This window comes from Ornithodoros turicata, chromosome 9 (assembly GCF_037126465.1).
Source record: "Ornithodoros turicata isolate Travis chromosome 9, ASM3712646v1, whole genome shotgun sequence".
NCBI classification, from domain to species: domain Eukaryota; kingdom Metazoa; phylum Arthropoda; class Arachnida; order Ixodida; family Argasidae; genus Ornithodoros; species Ornithodoros turicata.
In genome coordinates this window covers 35,773,060-35,792,540 of record NC_088209.1, presented here as the reverse complement: position 1 = coordinate 35,792,540, position 19,481 = coordinate 35,773,060, and the positions used below count along the sequence as shown (strand labels likewise).

General features: G+C 44.3%; 2 protein-coding genes across 3 annotated transcripts in view; one reads left to right on the top strand and one right to left on the bottom strand.

Moving 5' to 3' along the window:
• The window catches only part of LOC135368778 (transforming growth factor beta receptor type 3-like), a 42,854-nt gene that overhangs the window by 15,999 nt on the left and 7,374 nt on the right, over positions 1 to 19,481 (bottom strand). Inside the window, exon 2 of the mRNA XM_064602291.1 lies at positions 3,837 to 3,909. The gene's annotated coding sequence lies outside the window, so the exon portion shown is untranslated. The remainder of the gene's footprint in view (positions 1 to 3,836; positions 3,910 to 19,481) is intronic.
• Positions 567 to 18,236, top strand: LOC135368779 (G-protein-signaling modulator 1-like). 2 transcript variants are annotated; one of them, XM_064602294.1, is made up of 13 exons: positions 567 to 726; positions 795 to 827; positions 1,037 to 1,273; positions 3,220 to 3,355; positions 5,107 to 5,249; positions 7,096 to 7,219; positions 7,298 to 7,413; positions 8,667 to 8,931; positions 10,506 to 10,584; positions 10,653 to 10,723; positions 11,498 to 11,738; positions 11,820 to 12,022; positions 12,591 to 18,236. In XM_064602294.1, exons 3-13 carry the CDS (start codon positions 1,050 to 1,052, stop codon positions 12,906 to 12,908), a joined length of 1,920 nt encoding a protein of 639 aa, XP_064458364.1. In that variant the 5' UTR covers positions 567 to 726; positions 795 to 827; positions 1,037 to 1,049; the 3' UTR covers positions 12,909 to 18,236. The 2 variants fall into 2 exon arrangements, with proteins under 2 accessions (XP_064458364.1, XP_064458363.1); XM_064602293.1 differs by lacking the exon at positions 795 to 827.

Below are 19,481 nucleotides of genomic sequence, written 5' to 3'. Positions count from 1 at the left end.
GAACTAGACTAGTTAGTTTCGTTATCAGAAGGTTTTCCAAACTCAGTTTCATTACTTGTGCAAGATATTCGCACAAGACAAGACAGTGATGTTAAATTGCAATGAACCACGAAGGCAATCTCAAGAAGGCTCATCTCATTGTTATGCGGCGATTGGATTTGCTAATAAAAAGAACCAGTTCAAGCGACTTTCTGTTAGCATAACTATTTTGTAAATATTTTCATGTTTTCTGGACAGCTTATAGAAGCCCAAATGCATGGCACTTCAGGTTATGCTCTTGGACGAATTATGGTCGGACCCCTCATAAGTTAAATAAGTAACCTAAACAAGTCAAATACTATATTATACCCCTGTCAGGGGCCTTGTGTAGTATGCCGGAAAGAATGAAATATGAAATTATCCGAGCTTCCTGCGACAGCAAATTTAGCGCTTTGTCGTCTTATTCACATCCTGATGTAAAATGTAAGTTCATGGCTCTGTTCGCACGTCCCTGCCTCATGCCTCACATTTGTTACGTCACCACGTGTACGTCACCTACGCGCAACGCATATGCGCATTGTGTGTTTCCGACGTTTCCGACCACCATTCCGCCATTACTTCCAACATCCGTGGCCCACCATCCTGGCTGTTCAATGTGTCCGTTGTACTGGAGTACACCCTTGAGAGCCTGTGTGATATGTAAACAAATAACCGAGAGAACTTAATTTTAATTTTACACCAGGACCGGTAAGTATACCATCTAATGCGAGCTATAGTTTGATAATCTCTGTTTAAGATGCCATCTTTAAATTTAGAGAGACCGTTCTGGTTCTGAACTGCTTTCATTCGTGAGTCTTCTTATCTTTGTCTACTGTTCGCTTCGTATTGGGTATCATCGGTATCATGTCCCTGCGTGAATCACGCCTTTGTTTTCATCACTCTCCTGGAGAGCGTCAACTCACGCCAGCCATTTGATATATTTTGAGTTTTCCTCCACAACGACTGATGTTGTCAGCTGCATTGTCCGGGTAGAAATCAGTTCGTCTCTTTATTCCAGGTGAATTTGTAACATGGATTCCAGTAGCTGTTTAGATTTAGCGCTCGAAGGTGAACGTCTATGTAAAGGAGGGGACTTCCGAGCAGGAGTAGCATTTTTAGAGGCAGCTGTCAACATAGGGACTGACGACACAAGAGTTCTTAGTGCCATTTACAGTCAGCTTGGAAATGCCTCGTTTTATTTGGGAGATTACGATAAGGCTCTCGCATACCATCAGCATGATCTCAATATAGCCAAGTAAGTCTTATGTTTATTTGCTCCCATTCGTTTTCGAGGTCCGTTACATATCGGGCTTGCCCCCCCTCACTACCACTACTGCCACCGACATACGTATCTGCAAGTAACGCGAGTCAAAGTTAAATGTAAATACAGATTGATCATTTTATCTTATAGGGAATGTACTGCCGGGTGCAGTTACGTAACCCGAATTACGTATTATCCGAATATGTTTGCGAAGTGTTTGTCGTGAGCAACATGTATTTGAGAAGTGGTGCCATTTCGTAGAGTGTAGTTCCGCGTGAGATTTTTTATTTATTTATTTATTTATTTACATAAAAATGAAATAAAATTTGTACAGCCAAAATTGATAATGCTTTTACACGTTTCGTGAAGCGAAAATAAATCAGCATTGCAACTAGTGACATTATTTGAGTGATTGGTACACAAATGAAACGTCACAGTGTCACCGTCCCGACAGCCATGAGCAAATGAACGTCTGAACACTCGCATGCAGTAGCGTAGCCAGAAATGTGTTTTGGAAGGGGTTCTGTGGGAACTTTACATGGGGAGGGGGGGGGGGGGGGAGCAGTTGGCTCCACGATGCCCTTTCCCAAATGGCAATATTTTTCTAGATGCACCCCATAATATATACTGACTGCAATGTATTGGTAGGGATTGGTGTATAGGTAGCACCAGAGTTTTGGTGCTTTATGGCATAAGGGCACCGGAGTTGTCGCTTTACAGAGAAATAGGTCCTAAGCTTCAGTCACACTTCTGGTTTAGGAACGTTAAAGTGAACTATGGGGGGTATTGTATGTCGTGGCAGTAGTGGGTTCCTTTGTGCATGTTGCTAGCTTCCACCCTTAGTGTAGCTGTGTGGCTTTTTAAATCTTGGGGCAGATCCAGTATGAAGATTGGTGCGGTTTGCATGAGGCAGAAAACGTGACATATACCTGGTTTCACCAACCACAAAGAACATTTGAACCGAGATTAGTGGTCCCTCAACTTGAATTTAACCCTTAACTTTGCCTCACCAAGGGTAGTTATTGTCACTGAAACATCCACGATGTCACTAACAAACGTTACAAAATAATTCAGTGTTAACTTCAAGTCTTAGCGACCCTCGATCTCGGTTCAAGATTAACCAGCGTTGGCGAAACCGGGCCATAATGGGCAACAAAAATGCAGATTTTTAATTTTAGCAAAAATATTTTGCCCCCCCTCCCCCCCCATTCAGGATCTGCCTCTAACCATGTGACACTATATGCCAGGGGTTCTCAAACTGTGTGAACCCCTACACATTTTTTGGCATAGCGAGAAACCCTTAACCTGCGACACGCCCACGAAGGACAACATGCTAAAAATTGGTACTTCATGAAACGAACAAAATGTACTCTTCACGGTATAGACGGTAAAACCTGCGTATTATGGATCGTCATATTAGGAATATACCCCTTACAACAACTATTTTTTACTTCTGCCACAGACTTTTCGGTGGTTTACGTGACTCGTTTTGGCGTTTGGGTTCGGTCTGAGGCTAACTTAATCAAATTAATGAACCTAATCTTTTAATTATGCAAGTTGCATACCAATTGTATTGTATGATAAAAAAAATTTAAAGTGATCAAAGTAAATTCTATGCCCAAAACCCCGCAGACATTCCCGTACGGAGCACCCCCCTAATTTTTTCTCAACGATGTATTGACCACCGAAGAGGTTACTGCTGACACCATGAATGCCACAGAACCTTTCAAAAGACATCGTGGAATTCAGTTTGAGAACCTCTGCCACACGCTTCTGAGGACACATACGCACAAAGCACGACAGAAAGCATGCATTTTTCTTTGTTGTTGTTCTTCTTCTTTGGCACTTTTTGTTCTGCATTAGTTTGCATTTGTTACTTTACTGTTTTGTTACTGTAACTCTACTTGGCGTGAAGAGATAACCCCCCTCACCTCGCACAGGAGGAGTGGTGATTTACTGGGCGAGGCAAAAGCCAGTGGAAACTTGGGCAACACCCTCAAAATGATGGGTAAATTCGATGAAGCCATAATGAATTGTGAAAGGCATCTAAGCATATCCAGGGAGAAAGGTGACAAAGTATGTTTCTGTTGCAACTTTACTTGTTCCTTATTCAGTGGCTATAACGGTGGTGCATTGTTGTGAAACTTTCAGCAAAGACCATGTGAAACAAACGTGCACATAAAAAAAACAGTGTTCGAAATAAAGGAGAATTTTTAAAGAAAAAATCCAGGAGGATTTTTGACCCCCAAGCCACATTACCCCCCCAAGTCACATTAAGAAGTATAATGCCCTAAGGTTAAACCTAAGTGAATATCGAATATGAGAACAGGATATGAGAGTACACAAAATGCATTACTGTGATTTGTTGTTTCCTTTTCATTTGTATCTTGTTTGTTTTTGCTTTATTTGAAGCTGATTATCCTTGTTTTTGCTTATGCTTTTCCGCCATCTATCTGTACATAGTAGGGTTCTTTAAAAAAAACTGATGTGACCTAGTGAAGACCATTTGAGAATATCTCTTAAAAATAGCATTAAAAATGGAAAAGTCGAAAGTTACCTTTCTTGCCAACGTCCATCCTTGATGCTAAGCTGATGTCTTCGCAGTTACGAGCGCAGAAGTGAAGGTGGACCTGCAGCAATGCAAATTCAGTCAAATACTGTTGTGTACGGTTCTATGCTGGGCAAAGTAGTAGGAGTTCACTGTGGAACGTAACACTGGCATGCAGGGCCGGCGTCTAGTTTATTGTCTCCAGGGCGACAAGTCGGACATTTGCCCCGTGTTCTTGATTTTCTTTCTCTCCCCTGTCATCCTAAAGCGGTTTCTTCCTGAGTCGTTTTGGCACCTCTTGAGGAGAGCTCAGGGGGCGGGGTGGGGGGCAATTTCCAGGGGGAAGTCGCCATTGATCGATCACGTCAGTTTGTGACATGTTAGCAGCAACCACGTGACTGTGACACAAGCGCAACGTATCTTCTGATTACGCTGAATAGAAATAAATATAATATCGTGTAATGAAATATATATAATATCCTGAAAAGAAAAGGGCATAATGGTAATTAGAAAGCTCAACGATCCCTAAATACACTATACGCACACGATTGTTTGCGGGAAATGTCACATGGCAGCGCTAACCGCGGTTAAGGCAACGGTCTATTTCCTCGTTTACCTCGCGAAACTGAGGTAGCCAAGCTCAGTTTCTCGCGATTACGTGTAACCGCGGCTAGTGCTGACCGTGTGACAAGGGTATTAGCTATCTGGATCTATCGGTATCTATCCGGAGTTCGAACCTCGCAATATTCACATTCTCCTTTTCCGTGCCGTGAGCAATTATGTCCTCGTCCTGAGTCATCAAGCATTCTGAAGCAAATGGCAAGTTGCCAAGATCTGTTGAGAAGCCTGAAAAAAATCACTGAGGGATCCAATCAGAAATTTACACGTCTCCGTCGGAAATGACGATACTACTTGTCAGTAACAAACACACTTGTCTACCGTGTCAGTGGTGTACCAGCTGAAATTTGCTGGGAAGAAATGTTTCGTGTTTGTGCCAAGATGTATGCGCTGAGAGCTTTTCTAAGCCATTTTTACAAACTTGAATTAGAAAGTACAGAAAATGAAACTTAGTACATGCGTTTAACTAAAAAGCTCCACGACTTGAGAATTTGGGCCGACTATTCAGCGACTGTTTTAACTGAACTCGGAGAACTGTGCTGGTCACTGTATCAATGATTCCTGCAAACAAACTTAATTGTCAGTAATAAGCTGTACTTGGCATATCCACTGGCAATCGAGAAAACAGTACTGATATGAGCAGCGATCTTTTTGTTTGCAGATAGGGGAGGCAAGGGCACTGTACAATCTAGGCAATGTGTACCATGCAAAAGGGAAGCACGTAGCTCGGGCTAGCCAGCAGGACCCTGGAGAGCTGCCGCCTGATGTGCGGGACTGTCTCCAAAGGGCCATACAGTGCTATGAGTAAGCGACATTCTGCTCAACAATGTGTTGGTGTTCTGTGTTGTCTACCATCATCCCTCTTGATGCAACGCTTGCGATTATGGTAAAACTAATACCATGGTCGGGCGCCGCGGCTTAAACAGGGTGTCTACCAACCTGGAAAACAGGGAATAGTCAGGGAATTTTGATGTGACTGGAAAAGTCAGGGAATTGTCAGGGAATTTGGCTAAAAAGCAGCTGAAGTCGGGGAAAATCGCAGACAAGTGCCGTGATGATGCGCGGCGAATCGCGAGTGCCGACCGGTAGTTGAGAGGCGATGCCGCAGCAACGTTACTGCAAGTAGCAGTTCACCAGTATGATAAGCTCTGATGCAGAAAAGTAGGGTAGCCTCACTAATACTTAATAAATGGTCTGTTTTATGTTGGATCTGGTATCAAAACGTATGAGCAGGCACCAAGTTCCCTTTTGTTTTTGTCAGGGAATTCGCTTGAAATAGTCAGTGAAAACCTGGAAAAGTCAGGGAATTTGAAGGCTGCAGTTTGGTAGACACGCTGTTAAACAGTACAGACGGCCTTAAACGTTATAACCGTAAGGTAGCGCCTTAGCTGGGTGAAGGCCGTATTTGGTTGTACGCTGGCAGGCCGCATCGGCTGAGGTCAATTATGATGATGGTGTTGCTGGCTGGTTTTAGCTACAGTATCAACACTTCTTACTTCCCTATACTTTAAAGGTCAAATTTACAGCCTTCCTTTGTACCTGATGACAAAGGTTTTCCTTTCACTGTGTTAAAATTTGGAGATAAAATATTGTGGAGTCTTTGCCAGAAGGTGGCAAACAGCATGCATGAGCGATTGTGGCTGATGTCGAGGTTATCCCATTCCTTCTGCTTTCGAGGGTACACAGTTTGGAGCTTAGAGTTTTTGGAACTGCGTTCCTTTTGTACCTCCATTTCTCTCCGAAGGTGTTATCACTGCCGTCCGGCATGCCCTCAGTTTTTGTTTACAGCTTTCACACTTTTAAGGCCTTAAATGTGCCCGTCTGACTAGAATATAGAGGTGTGGGTTTGAGTCCTGCCGCCAGCACTCTGTGCTTCCGTCGACTGCTGTGGATACCCACAAGTAGCTTTTCAAACAAGCGACATGTCGTAGCGGTAAAGGCTACATTATTTTGAAGTTTAGATGATGTCAAAATCAGAGTTTGAGGTAACCCGTTACAAGTAACTGGTTACTGTAACTAAGTTCCTTTTTTGGTAACTTGTAACTTAACTCGTTACTTTTGCGCCGTGGTAACTTTCAGAGGAACTAGTTTCATTTTCAGGTAACTTTGCTAAAGTAACTTAAGCTAAGTCCCAAGTTACTTTTAATTCGCTTTTCACTCACGTCCACATATTTTCTTGCTTTCTCTCCAGTTCTTTCATGGCGTTTTATGCCATAAAACGTGGTATTCAATCAATGACAGTATTCTATTCAGAAAGAAAGGCTGCCATTGAAATGAAGCTGAACCATTGTGCGCCCACAGGAAGTAAGATGCAAAGCATTCGAATTGTTGGACATAAACGAAAACTATCTAAGCCTGTTGCACTCCTGCGCATGCAACTCAAGGTCTAACTCAACTGCTCACGCGCGCTGCACCTGTGTGGTGCTATTTTGTGTCCGAAGTAACTTGGAAGTAACTCGCTCTTTTTTTCTTTTTTTTTGAGTAACTCAGCAACTGCGAGTTACATTTCAGGCTGAAGACCTTCGTCATTAACTTAGTTACACTTTTCACACATTAACTTGTAACGGGTTCTTTTTGACGGGTAACTTCTCGACCTGTGGTCTAAATATTATTGATGATGATGATGATGATTGCAATGCTTTTACCCCAGGAAGAACCTGCAGTTGATGGTATCCCTTGATGACCGATCAGCACAAGGGCGTGCCTACGGTAATTTGGGCAACACGCACTATCTGCTCGGCAATTTTACCAAGGCCGTCACGTACCACCAGCAGGTGCGCATCCATATCTTATCAGCGTTTATTGGTGCATAGGATTGGAGGGTGATTGCTGTTCATCTGCCCCCTTTCCAGAGGTTGAAGCTAGCCAAAGAGTTCGGAGACAGAGCAGCGCAGCGGCGAGCCTACAGCAACCTTGGAAACGCTCACATTTTCTTGGGGGAGTTTGAACTAGCAGCAGAGTGCTACGGGTACGTGCTTTACTATTTAAAGAATCTGTAGGTCGGGCTTCTTGCATAATCGAGCCCTTTCTGCACAATTTAATAGAGCTACACTAATATCCAGATTTCCCAGATACTGAAGCGAATAATTGTGTATTTGAGTCGAATTCTAAATCAAATATGCAGTTGAAGCAATGTCTCCTCCGAACTAAACATATTTGAAGAGAAGCTGCATCCGTAAGACCAAAAATGCAATGGAAAAGCAATGCGAGTGGTACGCTGAGAGATAAATGGGCAGACAGTAGTGAAATACATACACATACAGGGTGTTTGCTCTAACGTGTCCAGAAATTTTATTTAAAGCTAGCGATAAAAGAGAAACGAGTGCTAGTTTTCAGCTACTTGACTAAGAAGCAGGTGCTACTAGTGAAGCAGTACCTGTTTCTTACTCCAGTAGCAGGAAAGTACCACTTGCTTTTCTTTTATCGGTCGCTTTAAATATAATTTCTGGACAGGTTAGAGCAAACACCCTGTATATATGTATGTCACATATTTATGATGCATGTACGCTGCATATGTATACGTTCGGCTATATAACTGTTTGCTTTGTATTTGCTTCGAGTATGTATCTCTTCATTTCGGATGCACTTCGAATACTCCATTTATCTACAGTCAACCCTCGATTTATGAACACCCTCGGTTTCCTGAAAAATTGTTCATAAATCGAGGGACTCATAAATCGAAAATTCCGTTAGGTGAGTACCATCGAACAGTATTTGAGAGTTGGGTTTGCGTTTATAATGCAACATATAGTTTGCACAATAGCTGACACGGACGGGGACCACGTCACTAGTATGCTCTGAAATCTATCTGACCTGCGTCAGGAACATTTGGGCCCCCCTAATGTGTCCCTGGAAAACCCGTTTGTTGTCCGGATTTCCAGGGTATAAAAACCGAGGGTGCAATACCTGGAAAAAGTTTCGTCCGTTCCGGCGTCATTCATAAGACCATGGAATAATCCCTTTGAAGGTTTCTGTTGACCTCCGAACGATCCGTTCATAAATTGAGAGCAAAAACACTGGGCAACTCCTAGTTCGTTCCCAGAAATTCCGTTCATTATTCGGATATCGAGGTTCATAAAACGAGGGAAAAACTCATGTGAAAAGTTTGGTTCCTCGTGCTCCTGTTCATAAAACGAGGGAATTCATAAATCGAAGGTTCATAAACCGAGGGTTGACTGTATTCGCTTCAGTTTTAAAATGACTATTGGCACTGCCCCGCAGGAAGACTTGCTGGCTCGCCCAAGAACTAGGTGACCGTGCAGTAGAAGCACAGGCGTGTTACAGCCTAGGGAACACGTACACCTTACTGAGAGACTTTGAACGAGCCATCGAGTACCATCTGCGACACCTGCGCATTGCGCAAGAGCTCAAGGATTTGGTTGGTGAGGGCAAGGCCTATTGGAGCCTTGGGAATGCCCACTGCTCCCTGGGGAATCACAAAGAGGCACTGCGATACGCAACTCAGCATCTTCACGTCTCCAAAGAGGTCAGTGTTTGTAACAGGAGCTCGGGCCAATGAATCGAACAGAAAGGGCAAACGCGGAATTTAAACCTGGTCATGCCCAGTTGCATGTACAATGCTGGACAAATGTTTACGGAACATGGTTCGGAGCATTTCTCCTTCAGATTGACATATGAGCACGAAACGTTCCATTACGGACTTGCAAACAGGTGACTGGGCTACCCAGGTGCATGTCTAAGTCCGTATGGTCCCATTTGCTGCTAGCATGCCACTCTGAAGGAGGAATGCGCCGGAGTGTGTTCCGTAAACTTTTGTCCGACACCGTACCATTTAGAGTCAACAGCAGGAGCTGTTTTCATCAGCTGCTGTTCTGAACAGGGGCGGTCGCATCCCAAAACCCATCTATGAAACCTGTAGCGCTATGTTCGGCATCTGCTGACAATCTACCCGGCTATGTTTTTTGTTTTTTTTTTGTTTTTTGTCTGAAAAGTGTGTACATATTAAAGAAATGAATCCTATTGGTTTTTAGGGAGTGACGTTTTCTCGTTTTTCCAGAGAGGGATGTCCGACATACCCTCAGCACCCGCTGTCTGCTCTTGTGTATTCCGTCTAGTAACGGTCTAACTACGCCACTGTTTTGTGTGGGATTTTTGATACCATGGTCAGTGGTTCAGGAGGAACAAAAATGACACTTTCGTGTCATTTTTGTGTCATTTTTGTCATTTCAAATGTAGTTTCGAAATCGACTGGAACTGATGTGGCCGTCCCTTTAAAGGGGCGTCAAGGTGCAAAAATTTCTTATCTCGGGGGGGGGGGGGGGGGGGGGGGGAATGAAAGATTCCATTTCCTTGACAGCAGCACAAGAGGAACGGGGTTCACCTGTTGCATCGGTTATGATTAGAGCCTGAAGTTTTAGGGTTTAAGGGTGAAGGTTGCCTCTTTAGGGTGAAACCCGATTTTTACCTGGTAAATTGCCCTTATTGAGGCGTGTGTAGGAATGTACACTAACTTGTTTGGCAGCAAATGCAGTTACATCACTGTTTGTACCAAACCAGTACAGTTTGTTTGAGCAACTGAGCCCGATTTCACCCCGAATTTGGCATACTGGAGGTTTTTTCACCCAAATTTGCATGAATTTAGAGCACTTGTTTATTTACCTGATTTTTACCCCCGAATTTAGAAAAAATATTTCCAGAAAACTTCAGGTTCTATTTATGATTTATACGCAAACAAAACTGAAATTCATGCTTCCCTCTCCTCACCTTCACGAGAGGTGCGACATGGTAGTGTGGACAGGGTGTCCAATCACTGTGGGAAATCCTTTGAGGCTACCAATGGGAGGCCCTCTCTCATGAGAAAGAGAGCACAGGGAAAGGGGTGACTTCTAGTTTGTTCACGCACAAATCACGAACGGCACGACGGATAAATCCCGTCCCTTTTGTATTGTTGTGAAGGTAACAGCATCTTTTATTCCGCGAGGAGGAATTTTCCCAATTTAGTGCCCCTTTAAAGGCTCGTCCAACTAGTCATTGTGTCTGTACACCTGTATCGAGATAATATGTTTGAGGTCATAAGTTATATTTGTTTGCATTGCTCAGCTTGGAGATCAGGTGGGCCAAGCGACAGCACAAATGAGCATTGCTGACCTCAAGGAGGCTATTCAATGTTCACAAGCAGGTATGTAGTTCTAAAAGCATGTGCTCTGCAACTGCATAGAAATCTCGATTTATTGTGGTATGTTGCAGATGAAGCAGATAAACCCAGAAGAGAGAGTATGGATCAAATGAATTTACTCAATATGAGTGGTCAAGCACAGGTAAGGAATTTCAGCCGCACTGCATGTAGTGATGCCTACGGTGCTGGTAACCCAGTCACCTGTTTGCAAGTCTGTACGGTACTGTTTGCCGCTAGTGTGTCATTCTGAATGTTCCATAAACTTTTGTCCAGCACTGTACAATTCAGTACAAGGCTTTACTTTAAGATGTTACCCTAAATTTCCCTAATAAGTTGCCCTAGTTCAGAAGCGTACCCTAAATTGCCCGAAGGCCACCTGACTTTGCTATCATTAATCGTGAAAGCAAAATAAAAGATACCTGTAAATCATTTTGAATAGCTTCTATACAGCTAAGATGGTACAGACATGATGCGCCCATAGCATACAATATCTGAGAGCTCTGCTGTCAAGGCCTTTTCCTACCAGACATGCCACATGTGCAGACTCTTGGATGAAGAACAAGGAGACTCGCTATTGTTGCCGTGTATTCACACGAGGCACACTCCCACGGAACATCCTAGTGGAACGCAAAGCAGCAAACTGCTCACAGGGCGGAAGTTCGGACGTGTCTTACGCCGAGCATTTGCACGGCACAGGGATATAGGGAGTGGGGCTTCTGTTCACATAGCAGACGACACCATTTGTTTGTCGTCTGCTACGGCATATCTTGTGGCTGAGCCGCAGGATATTGCCCATGGTTCGAGGAGCGTAAAATCACGTGACGTGATCTTCCGCAGGAGAAGTCTGGGGAATGCCGCTCGCGTGAATACACAGTTATAGACACATTCTTACGAACACCCGGTCACTTTGTTCCAGCGAGGTGCCATGGTGGACGACTCGGACCAGCACATCAGACCCAGGATGGACGTTCCTCGGCCATCAAGAAGCGCCGAACGTAGCCTAGCGACATCCATGGATCAGGACGCATTCTTTGAGCTGCTCAGCGAATTTCAGAGCAAACGCATGGACGACCAACGTTGTTCCATCACACCCATAGACAACAAGGAAAACATTTTGCCAAATGGGCCGGCTCACAGGGCATCCTCCAGCAGCTCGAGTAAGCGGAGTGTGAATGCCCAGGGTTACCTCCCGGGCTGTAGGGAGACAGAATCGCGAGGTGTTGTCTTTTGTTCCTTAGGGCCCGAGGACACTGCCAGCGTGCGCGAAGAACTCCTCGACCTGATCGTGGGTATGCAGAGCAGACGCATGGACGAGCAGCGCACCAGCCTTCCACAGCTACCGGGGTTGAGGAGGAACAACAACAACAACAGCTTGCATCACCGCATGTCTGTGGGCTCTGTGCCAGAGGATGATTTCTTCGATATGCTTATCCGCTGCCAGGTAAATGACCCTAAATCAGACTTTGAGTGAACTCAGCCATGTTTAGGAGTGGGTGTGATGCTCAATTCTGAAATCAGCATTTTGTGTCAGATTTTAATGTTTCCCACGTTGAAGGTTCATATTTGGCACCAAGAGGATTACATTCGGAATGTGGTCATGCAAGCTTGCACGTCTTGTCCCTATGTCCATTAGCACAAGAAATATGTCAGAGCACAACTGGTGCCTGATGGGTGTTATTTTTTGTTCTGTTGCCCACAACCTTGCAGGCAATAAGCATGCCTTCTGTGTCTTGGTACAGCTAACCTTCCAGGCACATAATTGATCAGGGAAAGCCCTGGGGGGGGTACTCTCAGCTCACACCTGTTTCACCTCGTCGCCGTTGTCGGGTCGTGTACCGATGGGATTTTTGAGAAAAAAACGTGCAGGGGGTACGGGTCTTGCACCCGTAGATACGGGTCATACGGGAACACAACAATTCCGACCCACGCAGGACTAACTGCCAGAGCTTCAGAGAGGCAGATTTTTTGTAAGAGTTGTTCAGCTATTTTTCTCCCACTGTACGTGACAGGGGAGTCGCCTAGAGGATCAGCGGAGCAGCATGCCCACCCTCCAGCGAGCGCCCAGTGCACCTGCGGGTGTCAGCACTTCCCGGTCGGCCCCCACTGTGCCGGACGACGACTTCTTCTCGCTCATACTGCGTGTGCAGGCAGGACGTATTGAGGATCAACGCACACACTTTCAGCCTCCGGATGTACCTAACTCAACCACAAATGCCGTGGGAGGGACGACAGCTCCTGCCCCGCAGAGGCCTCCCGCCAGGAGCGGTCTCAAAGGAAGCCTCAAGTCAGCACTCAGAGGGAGCCGTCACTCTAAGTGTAAACAGTGATACCTGTCGACTGGATCGACAGTGTGGTCTGCACAGCTACAAGTGGAGTCATTGCCAAGGCCATGGCAGGATTGTTTAAGAAGTGTTTGAGGTTACTGTGCACAGTTATGCACAGTGCTCCTAAAAGGTCACAAAGAATCAAAACTTGCGTTGTCTGTACTGAAGCAGCGGTAGAAGGCTGTAAAGTTTTTATTTTAGGCTTTTATTATTTAGGCTATATTTTATTTTATTATAAGACTATTTCTACAATATAGTTACGACAGCATGAACTAGTGACACACATTTTGTCAACAGTCGGTTGAAATTTTGCTGGTTAACTAATAGTGTAACCATAAAGATCACTAATTCACCACCGAAATTCTGGGGACTATGTTCTCTTGTTATCAAAGTTAAATTCCTGCTGAAATATTTGTAAAGCTATTGCTTGGCAACACCCTCACAAACTGACCACCTCATCATCAACCTTTATTAAAAGGGTACATACATTCTTGGTATATTTCACTTCCGGGAGTTTTATAGAAATCGCCTACCGCTCAACCCAGCCCTACTGCTGGGCGATGAAGCTCTTTTACCCATTAGTAGAGTCTTCAGTTTTATTAGACACTTTTTTTAAATGCCTCATAATTTTAAGCAAACCATTCTTTTTTAAATTTTTTTTTTTATTATTAGAACAGAATTTTCATTAATTTTTATCATGTACTGGTTTTAACCTTATTGCTCCATTTATAACTGATGACACTTTTAACAACGTTTTGGCGCATTGTAGCCTTCGTTGCTGCTGGGCCATAAAAATGCTAATCATCATCATCATCACTTGTCATAGACTAAAGGTGGTCCGATTGTTGGTCACAAAGTATTGGATATAATTCCTAATAGCAAGTATTTTATCTTAATGTTGTAGGGTATGAAATTATGTACTTATTTCACATGTGTTCGAGGGATACATCTACTCCTTTGTCTATCTGTGGTCGGAACACATTTCTCGGTCAGTGAACTGATTAAAAGCCACTTAATTGAACAATTTTGTGAAGCAGCACCCACTGCTACTACACAAAGAACACGTGTGACTGCAGTATTTCTATACGGCGGTAAGCACACTACCACACTGACAAATTAATATAATTAGCTCAGCTCTGAATTAAATTTTTGCTTGGCTACCATATTGGCCGTGCCATTTTTGTCACATGTTGTATTTCTGGATGTTTTTAGTTTCTTCTCGCTTGCTATGTGGATAAAGATGGAATGGGGGGCTCGCCTTTTGCAGCCATTGCTGCTGCCTTTGTGAGAGAATGTGTCATCCACATTATGTACAGTATTTGAGTGGATGTTTATCATTGCTCGAAAACTCGGCTAGCAATGACTGTGCAGGACTTAATCTTACACCTCTTGCTGTGGCCTAGGAAAGCTCCTTATGTGACCCAGAACGGCGGAGAAAGCAGTGTAAAGGAATATAGCAGGGTTGTCATGAAATGTGTGTCCTATGCTGAGAAAATTGTGCCAACCTACAAAAAAAATGGACAAATCTAAAAAAAAATGTTGGTGAGTGTAGGAATACAGAGGGAATTCCCACGAAACTCTGCATTCAGGAGCTTCCACATTCCTAACCGTAGACGAATATGATGTAAGATGTAAAAAAAAAGCGGGCGAAGTGTAGAATAGCAGTGGTATTAGCAAGCAGTCTGGAGCCTGTATGCTAAAATTGAAACCTTAAAGGAGCAATGAGGTGACATGGCTAAAGCCTTTCCGTGGTGGTGGAAAATTGACATTTCCGCAAAGTGGGGTTTACAAAATCCACAGGATTCCATGGGCAAGAGAAACCAAGCAAAAATATGTTAACAGCATTCTCCCAAGATCGCTTACTGGCTCGTCCCGCGCACTTTTCCAGCGTTTCATAACTTCTCTGTGCACGCAGGAAATTAGACCCAACTCGGACAATTTCTGTCCAGGCGTTCGTTCCATGATATGACGTGACAGCAGCTCCCCCTGCCATTCTTCTTTCTTCTAAGCTCACAGTCACATGATCGGCCCACCCGGGGGATAGCGGACTCCACAAAGTTTTCTTTCTTCTCAGCTCACAGTCACATGATCAGCCCAACTAGGGGGATAGCTGATTTCACAGATTTTTCTTTCTTCTCAGCTCACAGTCACATGATCAGCCCCCCTAGGGAGATAGCTGACTCCACGAAGTTTTCTTTCTTCTCAGCTCACAGTCGCATGATCAGCCCACCTGGGGGGATAGCTGACTCCACGAGGTTTTCTTTCTTCTCAGCTCACAGTCACATAATCAGCCCTCACGAAGACCCGATGGCTGACCTCACGAAGTACCTCCTGCTTCTCTCATTCTCTTACACACTCCTTCTAAGAGTGGAATGTTTTTGGAAGGCCTTGCGCCATGCGCTGTGCTGGTCCCCTCCGCTCGTCGCCCTTTCACAGGAGCTCATTTTATTTGTCGCAGAGCAGGCCACAGCCAGAAATAAAATAATTACCTTGGGCCACCACATTGCTCCTTTAATGTGTGTTACCCTATAGCACTTGATAAGTCTTTCTTGCGTTATCGATCGTGCAGAAGAAAAATGACTGAAGCCTTCGGGAACTCCTTTTCGAATGAGTTTCAATTGCTATCACTGTTTGAAATTGATTCCGCAGTCTTGTTGCTTTTGCTTTTGTCCCAGAGGGAAGTGATAAGCTCACACGAATGCTAATGGGTTGGCGTACCCCTGAGACAATCAAGCAGTTTTTTCCCGGGTATAATTTGTATTAATCAAAGCCAACAATTGAAGCAAACGGGTTAGGACAGAGCTGAATTGAGACAGTATTTAATATTTCCCTTACACGTTGTAAGCTATGCAGACCGCTAACACCAGAGTAAGTTAGGACCGTGGCAGCAGAAGTGGATTTGCATTTACCACATGTACATACGTTACAATGTAGTGGCATCTGTTCTGTACATAATGTCGCCTATTCCTAGATAGCGTGGAATGAGAGTACTTAATATGCAGCAGTATCATATTGCTTTCTAGCATTTAGTGCTTCGGGCATTTTTTTTCATGTATTCAGTGACAACTGCACTGGGGCTGTGCTTTCCTCAAAATACTATGGCTTGTCTCGTGGAACGCCTTCATTGGGCCAGAGCCGCATTTGTGTCACCATGCGTCTACAGCAGTACAGAGCATGGCGATAGAAAACACGGCAACTGGCCCCCATGACATGAAAGTGCTGCCTGCTGTAATAAGGATACAGTCCTGAAATAATGGTCCTTTGATGGGCTAGAGTAGGTGGGGGTCGTCCATTTCTTGCGGTGAGGATGCTATGTCATGACAGTATGTACATAGTAATGTGGCATAAATTCAGCTTTTTAAAGAGTGTGCTCTATCCCTCACCACGGGGAAATATTCTGCGCTGTTTGTGGCGGTGCCTGCCAGGAGTGTCGTGCGAAACGTTCTTAGATGTGCCAGCTATAATGTGCATGTACATGAATGATACATGTGGGATGGCAGGCTGACAGACCTGACTTGCTGCAAATGTAACATTGCTTCGTTTTAGCACGGGGTGTATATTTTCGAACGAGATGACAAAACGGGGCACGGTATTCGAATGGCGGTGGCCCATGTGAAATTGTACCTCTGAGGTACCCGATGGAAACATGAGTACCAAAGCCAGCACGCCCGTAATAGAAAGTTCTCATTTTGTAACATTTAGTTACAATGCAGTAACCAAACATTTTTAAAGATACGGCTCAGTAGTGCACTGTAACACAATAGCGGCTGCTTACTCATATAGTAAATGACAATTTCATGACATGACATTTTTGACACGTGCTTGGGTTTTCTGTAATGGATGTGCAGTATAGTGTAATGTACAGTGGGAATCTTTTGTCATGTATCCTGCCCCCGAAGTTAACGGCATTTACTCCAGAGGGTGAATGCCTCTGAGACAAAGGAAAGCGACTCTGTTGTCCCTGCCCCCGAAATACTTTGCCATCCTTACCGGTGTGTTCATGCAGTATCATGCAGTACTTCCCTCTTAGCGGCAGCTGTACTATATGTACTATCGGAATACTATACTAGAAGGGTCATAACCGCGCATCATTGTACGTACATGGAGGCTCACGTTGGTCGCCGTCATAAATATGCACGTTTCTGCCGTCTTGCACAAATAGTCCATTGTCCCTGCATGACGTTTCAGGCGACGGCTAAGACGCATTAATATTTTTTACTTGCGGTGCGGTCGAAACCACATGAGTGCCCATGTGCGTTGTCATGTGCCATTCCACTCACTTCTGTTTTAGTTGTACATATTATTATTATTGTTTCTCGAAACTGCTTTTTTTATTATTATTATTATTATTCTCCATGACTTTATGTAGCTCTACAACAGGCTTACTCCCACAATTTATGAAGCGGCGAACAAGAGAATTTGCTTCCTTTGATCAAGATTTGTAATTGCATTTTAAGTTGCTCGCAGGAAGTTGAGAAAAAGGAATGCAGCTGTGTATACTACAGTCAGACTAATTATGTAGTATGCTCATAATGTTGAAACACTCTGGCTATGTGCCTCAAGTACTCTGTGTGCTTTGTGGTCCAGTAGCGTAGCATTGTCCTGCATTAACATGTCTTATTTTTATATTTGCGCCATTAACATGTGTACATTTTCTGAGTGTCAGTGAATGTGTGTACATACATGACACATACACACAAGGTGATCAAGAAGAGTGATACGATTTGTTGTCTGCGGTAAATTTAATTGTGTTCAAAAACTTTGTGCCAGCTAAAGGGCCTCTGCTTAATTAAGCAGACGTGAGCAGAAGTGGTCAGTTCCTCCCTCGCCTATTCAGTTGTGACAACTTTGTAGAAGCTACCCGAAGAATGTTAAATACCATCAAATACGCAGTTTTCTGTCACTTCGTTAATTGTATAACTGGCACATCACCACCTCAGGATTTAATTATAATTAATACTTAATGATTAATCAGTCATTAGTTATCACAAAAAAGAAATGAGAAAGGTACTACCCTCTTATGATCACCCTGTACATAAGGGACGCATTTTATTTTTAGGGTGTCAAGGATTCACATAGCCTTCTGTTTTAATTAAGCCCAAACTACCATTGTGCTAGTACCTTTGGTGCAGATTTATTACGGAGGTGTTCTGTATATATTTGTGCTCTGTGCAGGCAATGATGCTTAGAGGAAAGCCTTATGATGCAGATGTATACACACGATGCTGTATTCTCATAGCAGGCTTATAAGGTGCTTGGGTTTACACCTGCGTTCATTTCTACATTCTGTCACCCCCGAGGTAGCTTAATAAAAAAAATTCATCCCTCGTATGTGGTGATCAAGTTATTTCCATTGTAGATAATCAAGAATGTGTCCTGTCTCATCTAGTGGTGTGGTATGCGATATCTTGAATGCTGTGGAATTAAAGGGGCACTGAAGAGCAAAAATTTGCCCTCGCTCAATGAAAGATGGCGTTACCTTCACAGCAATACAAAAGGAACAGGATTCATGCGTTGCCACGTTCGTGATTTGTGAGTGAAAGAAACGGCAATTGACAGTTTCCCTCTCAGAAAAGGGCGGCAATACTATACCTGCCTGTCATTGGTCTCCTCAAACGGTTTGCTCAATCAGAGAGAGATCGTTTGAGGAGACCAATGACCGGCCGCTCCGCATTGCCGCCCTTATTGAGAAAGAGAGAAGAGGGGAAAGTGTAAATTGGCGGTTTGTCATCGCGCATAAGAAGCGCTGAAGACTCCCTCTATAAGTTCTTCGTTTTTAGCTGGGCTAGATAATATATAAGTCAACCGTGCCCTTCTTCAAGTACGATTACCCTAGCTAACCTGTAGCAAGGTCTTTCACGAGCACAGACTCTAGAAATCCCCTCAACTCTTTCAGAGAGAACGAGTGGTGCTGACATCAGGGAGTGACGGCACTGCTTCCAGGGGCTGTAGACGTCACGGGGACGTCTAGTGTCCCCGCAAGTAGCGCCGTCCCGTGTCCGCGGCAGACGAAATTTGGGCGAGACATGAGACTTCGCAGCTGCTCCCCGCGCAGTTTCTACGTCACACCGACCTGATTACGTCACGCAAGGAGATCGGGCCGGGCCTCTAAGGTCGCGTCTCTCGTACCGGTCATGGCAACTTTTTCGAGGTGTTTTGGGGGGGAATTTAATTGCGCAGTGACAAGACACCGTGCACGGAAAATATTGTGCGCAGTGACTCTGGTAGAGTGAATGATGAATGAAGCAGGGTTCCGAGCAATGCTAAATGTCACTTCCTTGCTCCTTTAAAAAAGCATGGAATGGCTAGAAAGAAAAAGAAATGTCAGGCAGAAGTAGAAATTAGAATTGCAGGCACTGGAACTCATGTTCGCACAAAACATACGAGTGCAGCGCGCGATCTTGGTGCGCAAGAGAGCTCTCACTCTCCCGGGGCGGAAAAGCCCCTTCCCTGGGGTTAGTCTGCCAAGCTGCGTCTTGCGCCGCCCAAGAGGGAGGCGCTTGCCTTTAGTTTTTCCCAACTGGTTTTCCCTTTTGTGCGAAATTTAGCGCCGCGCCGTCCCGCATCTCACACAGC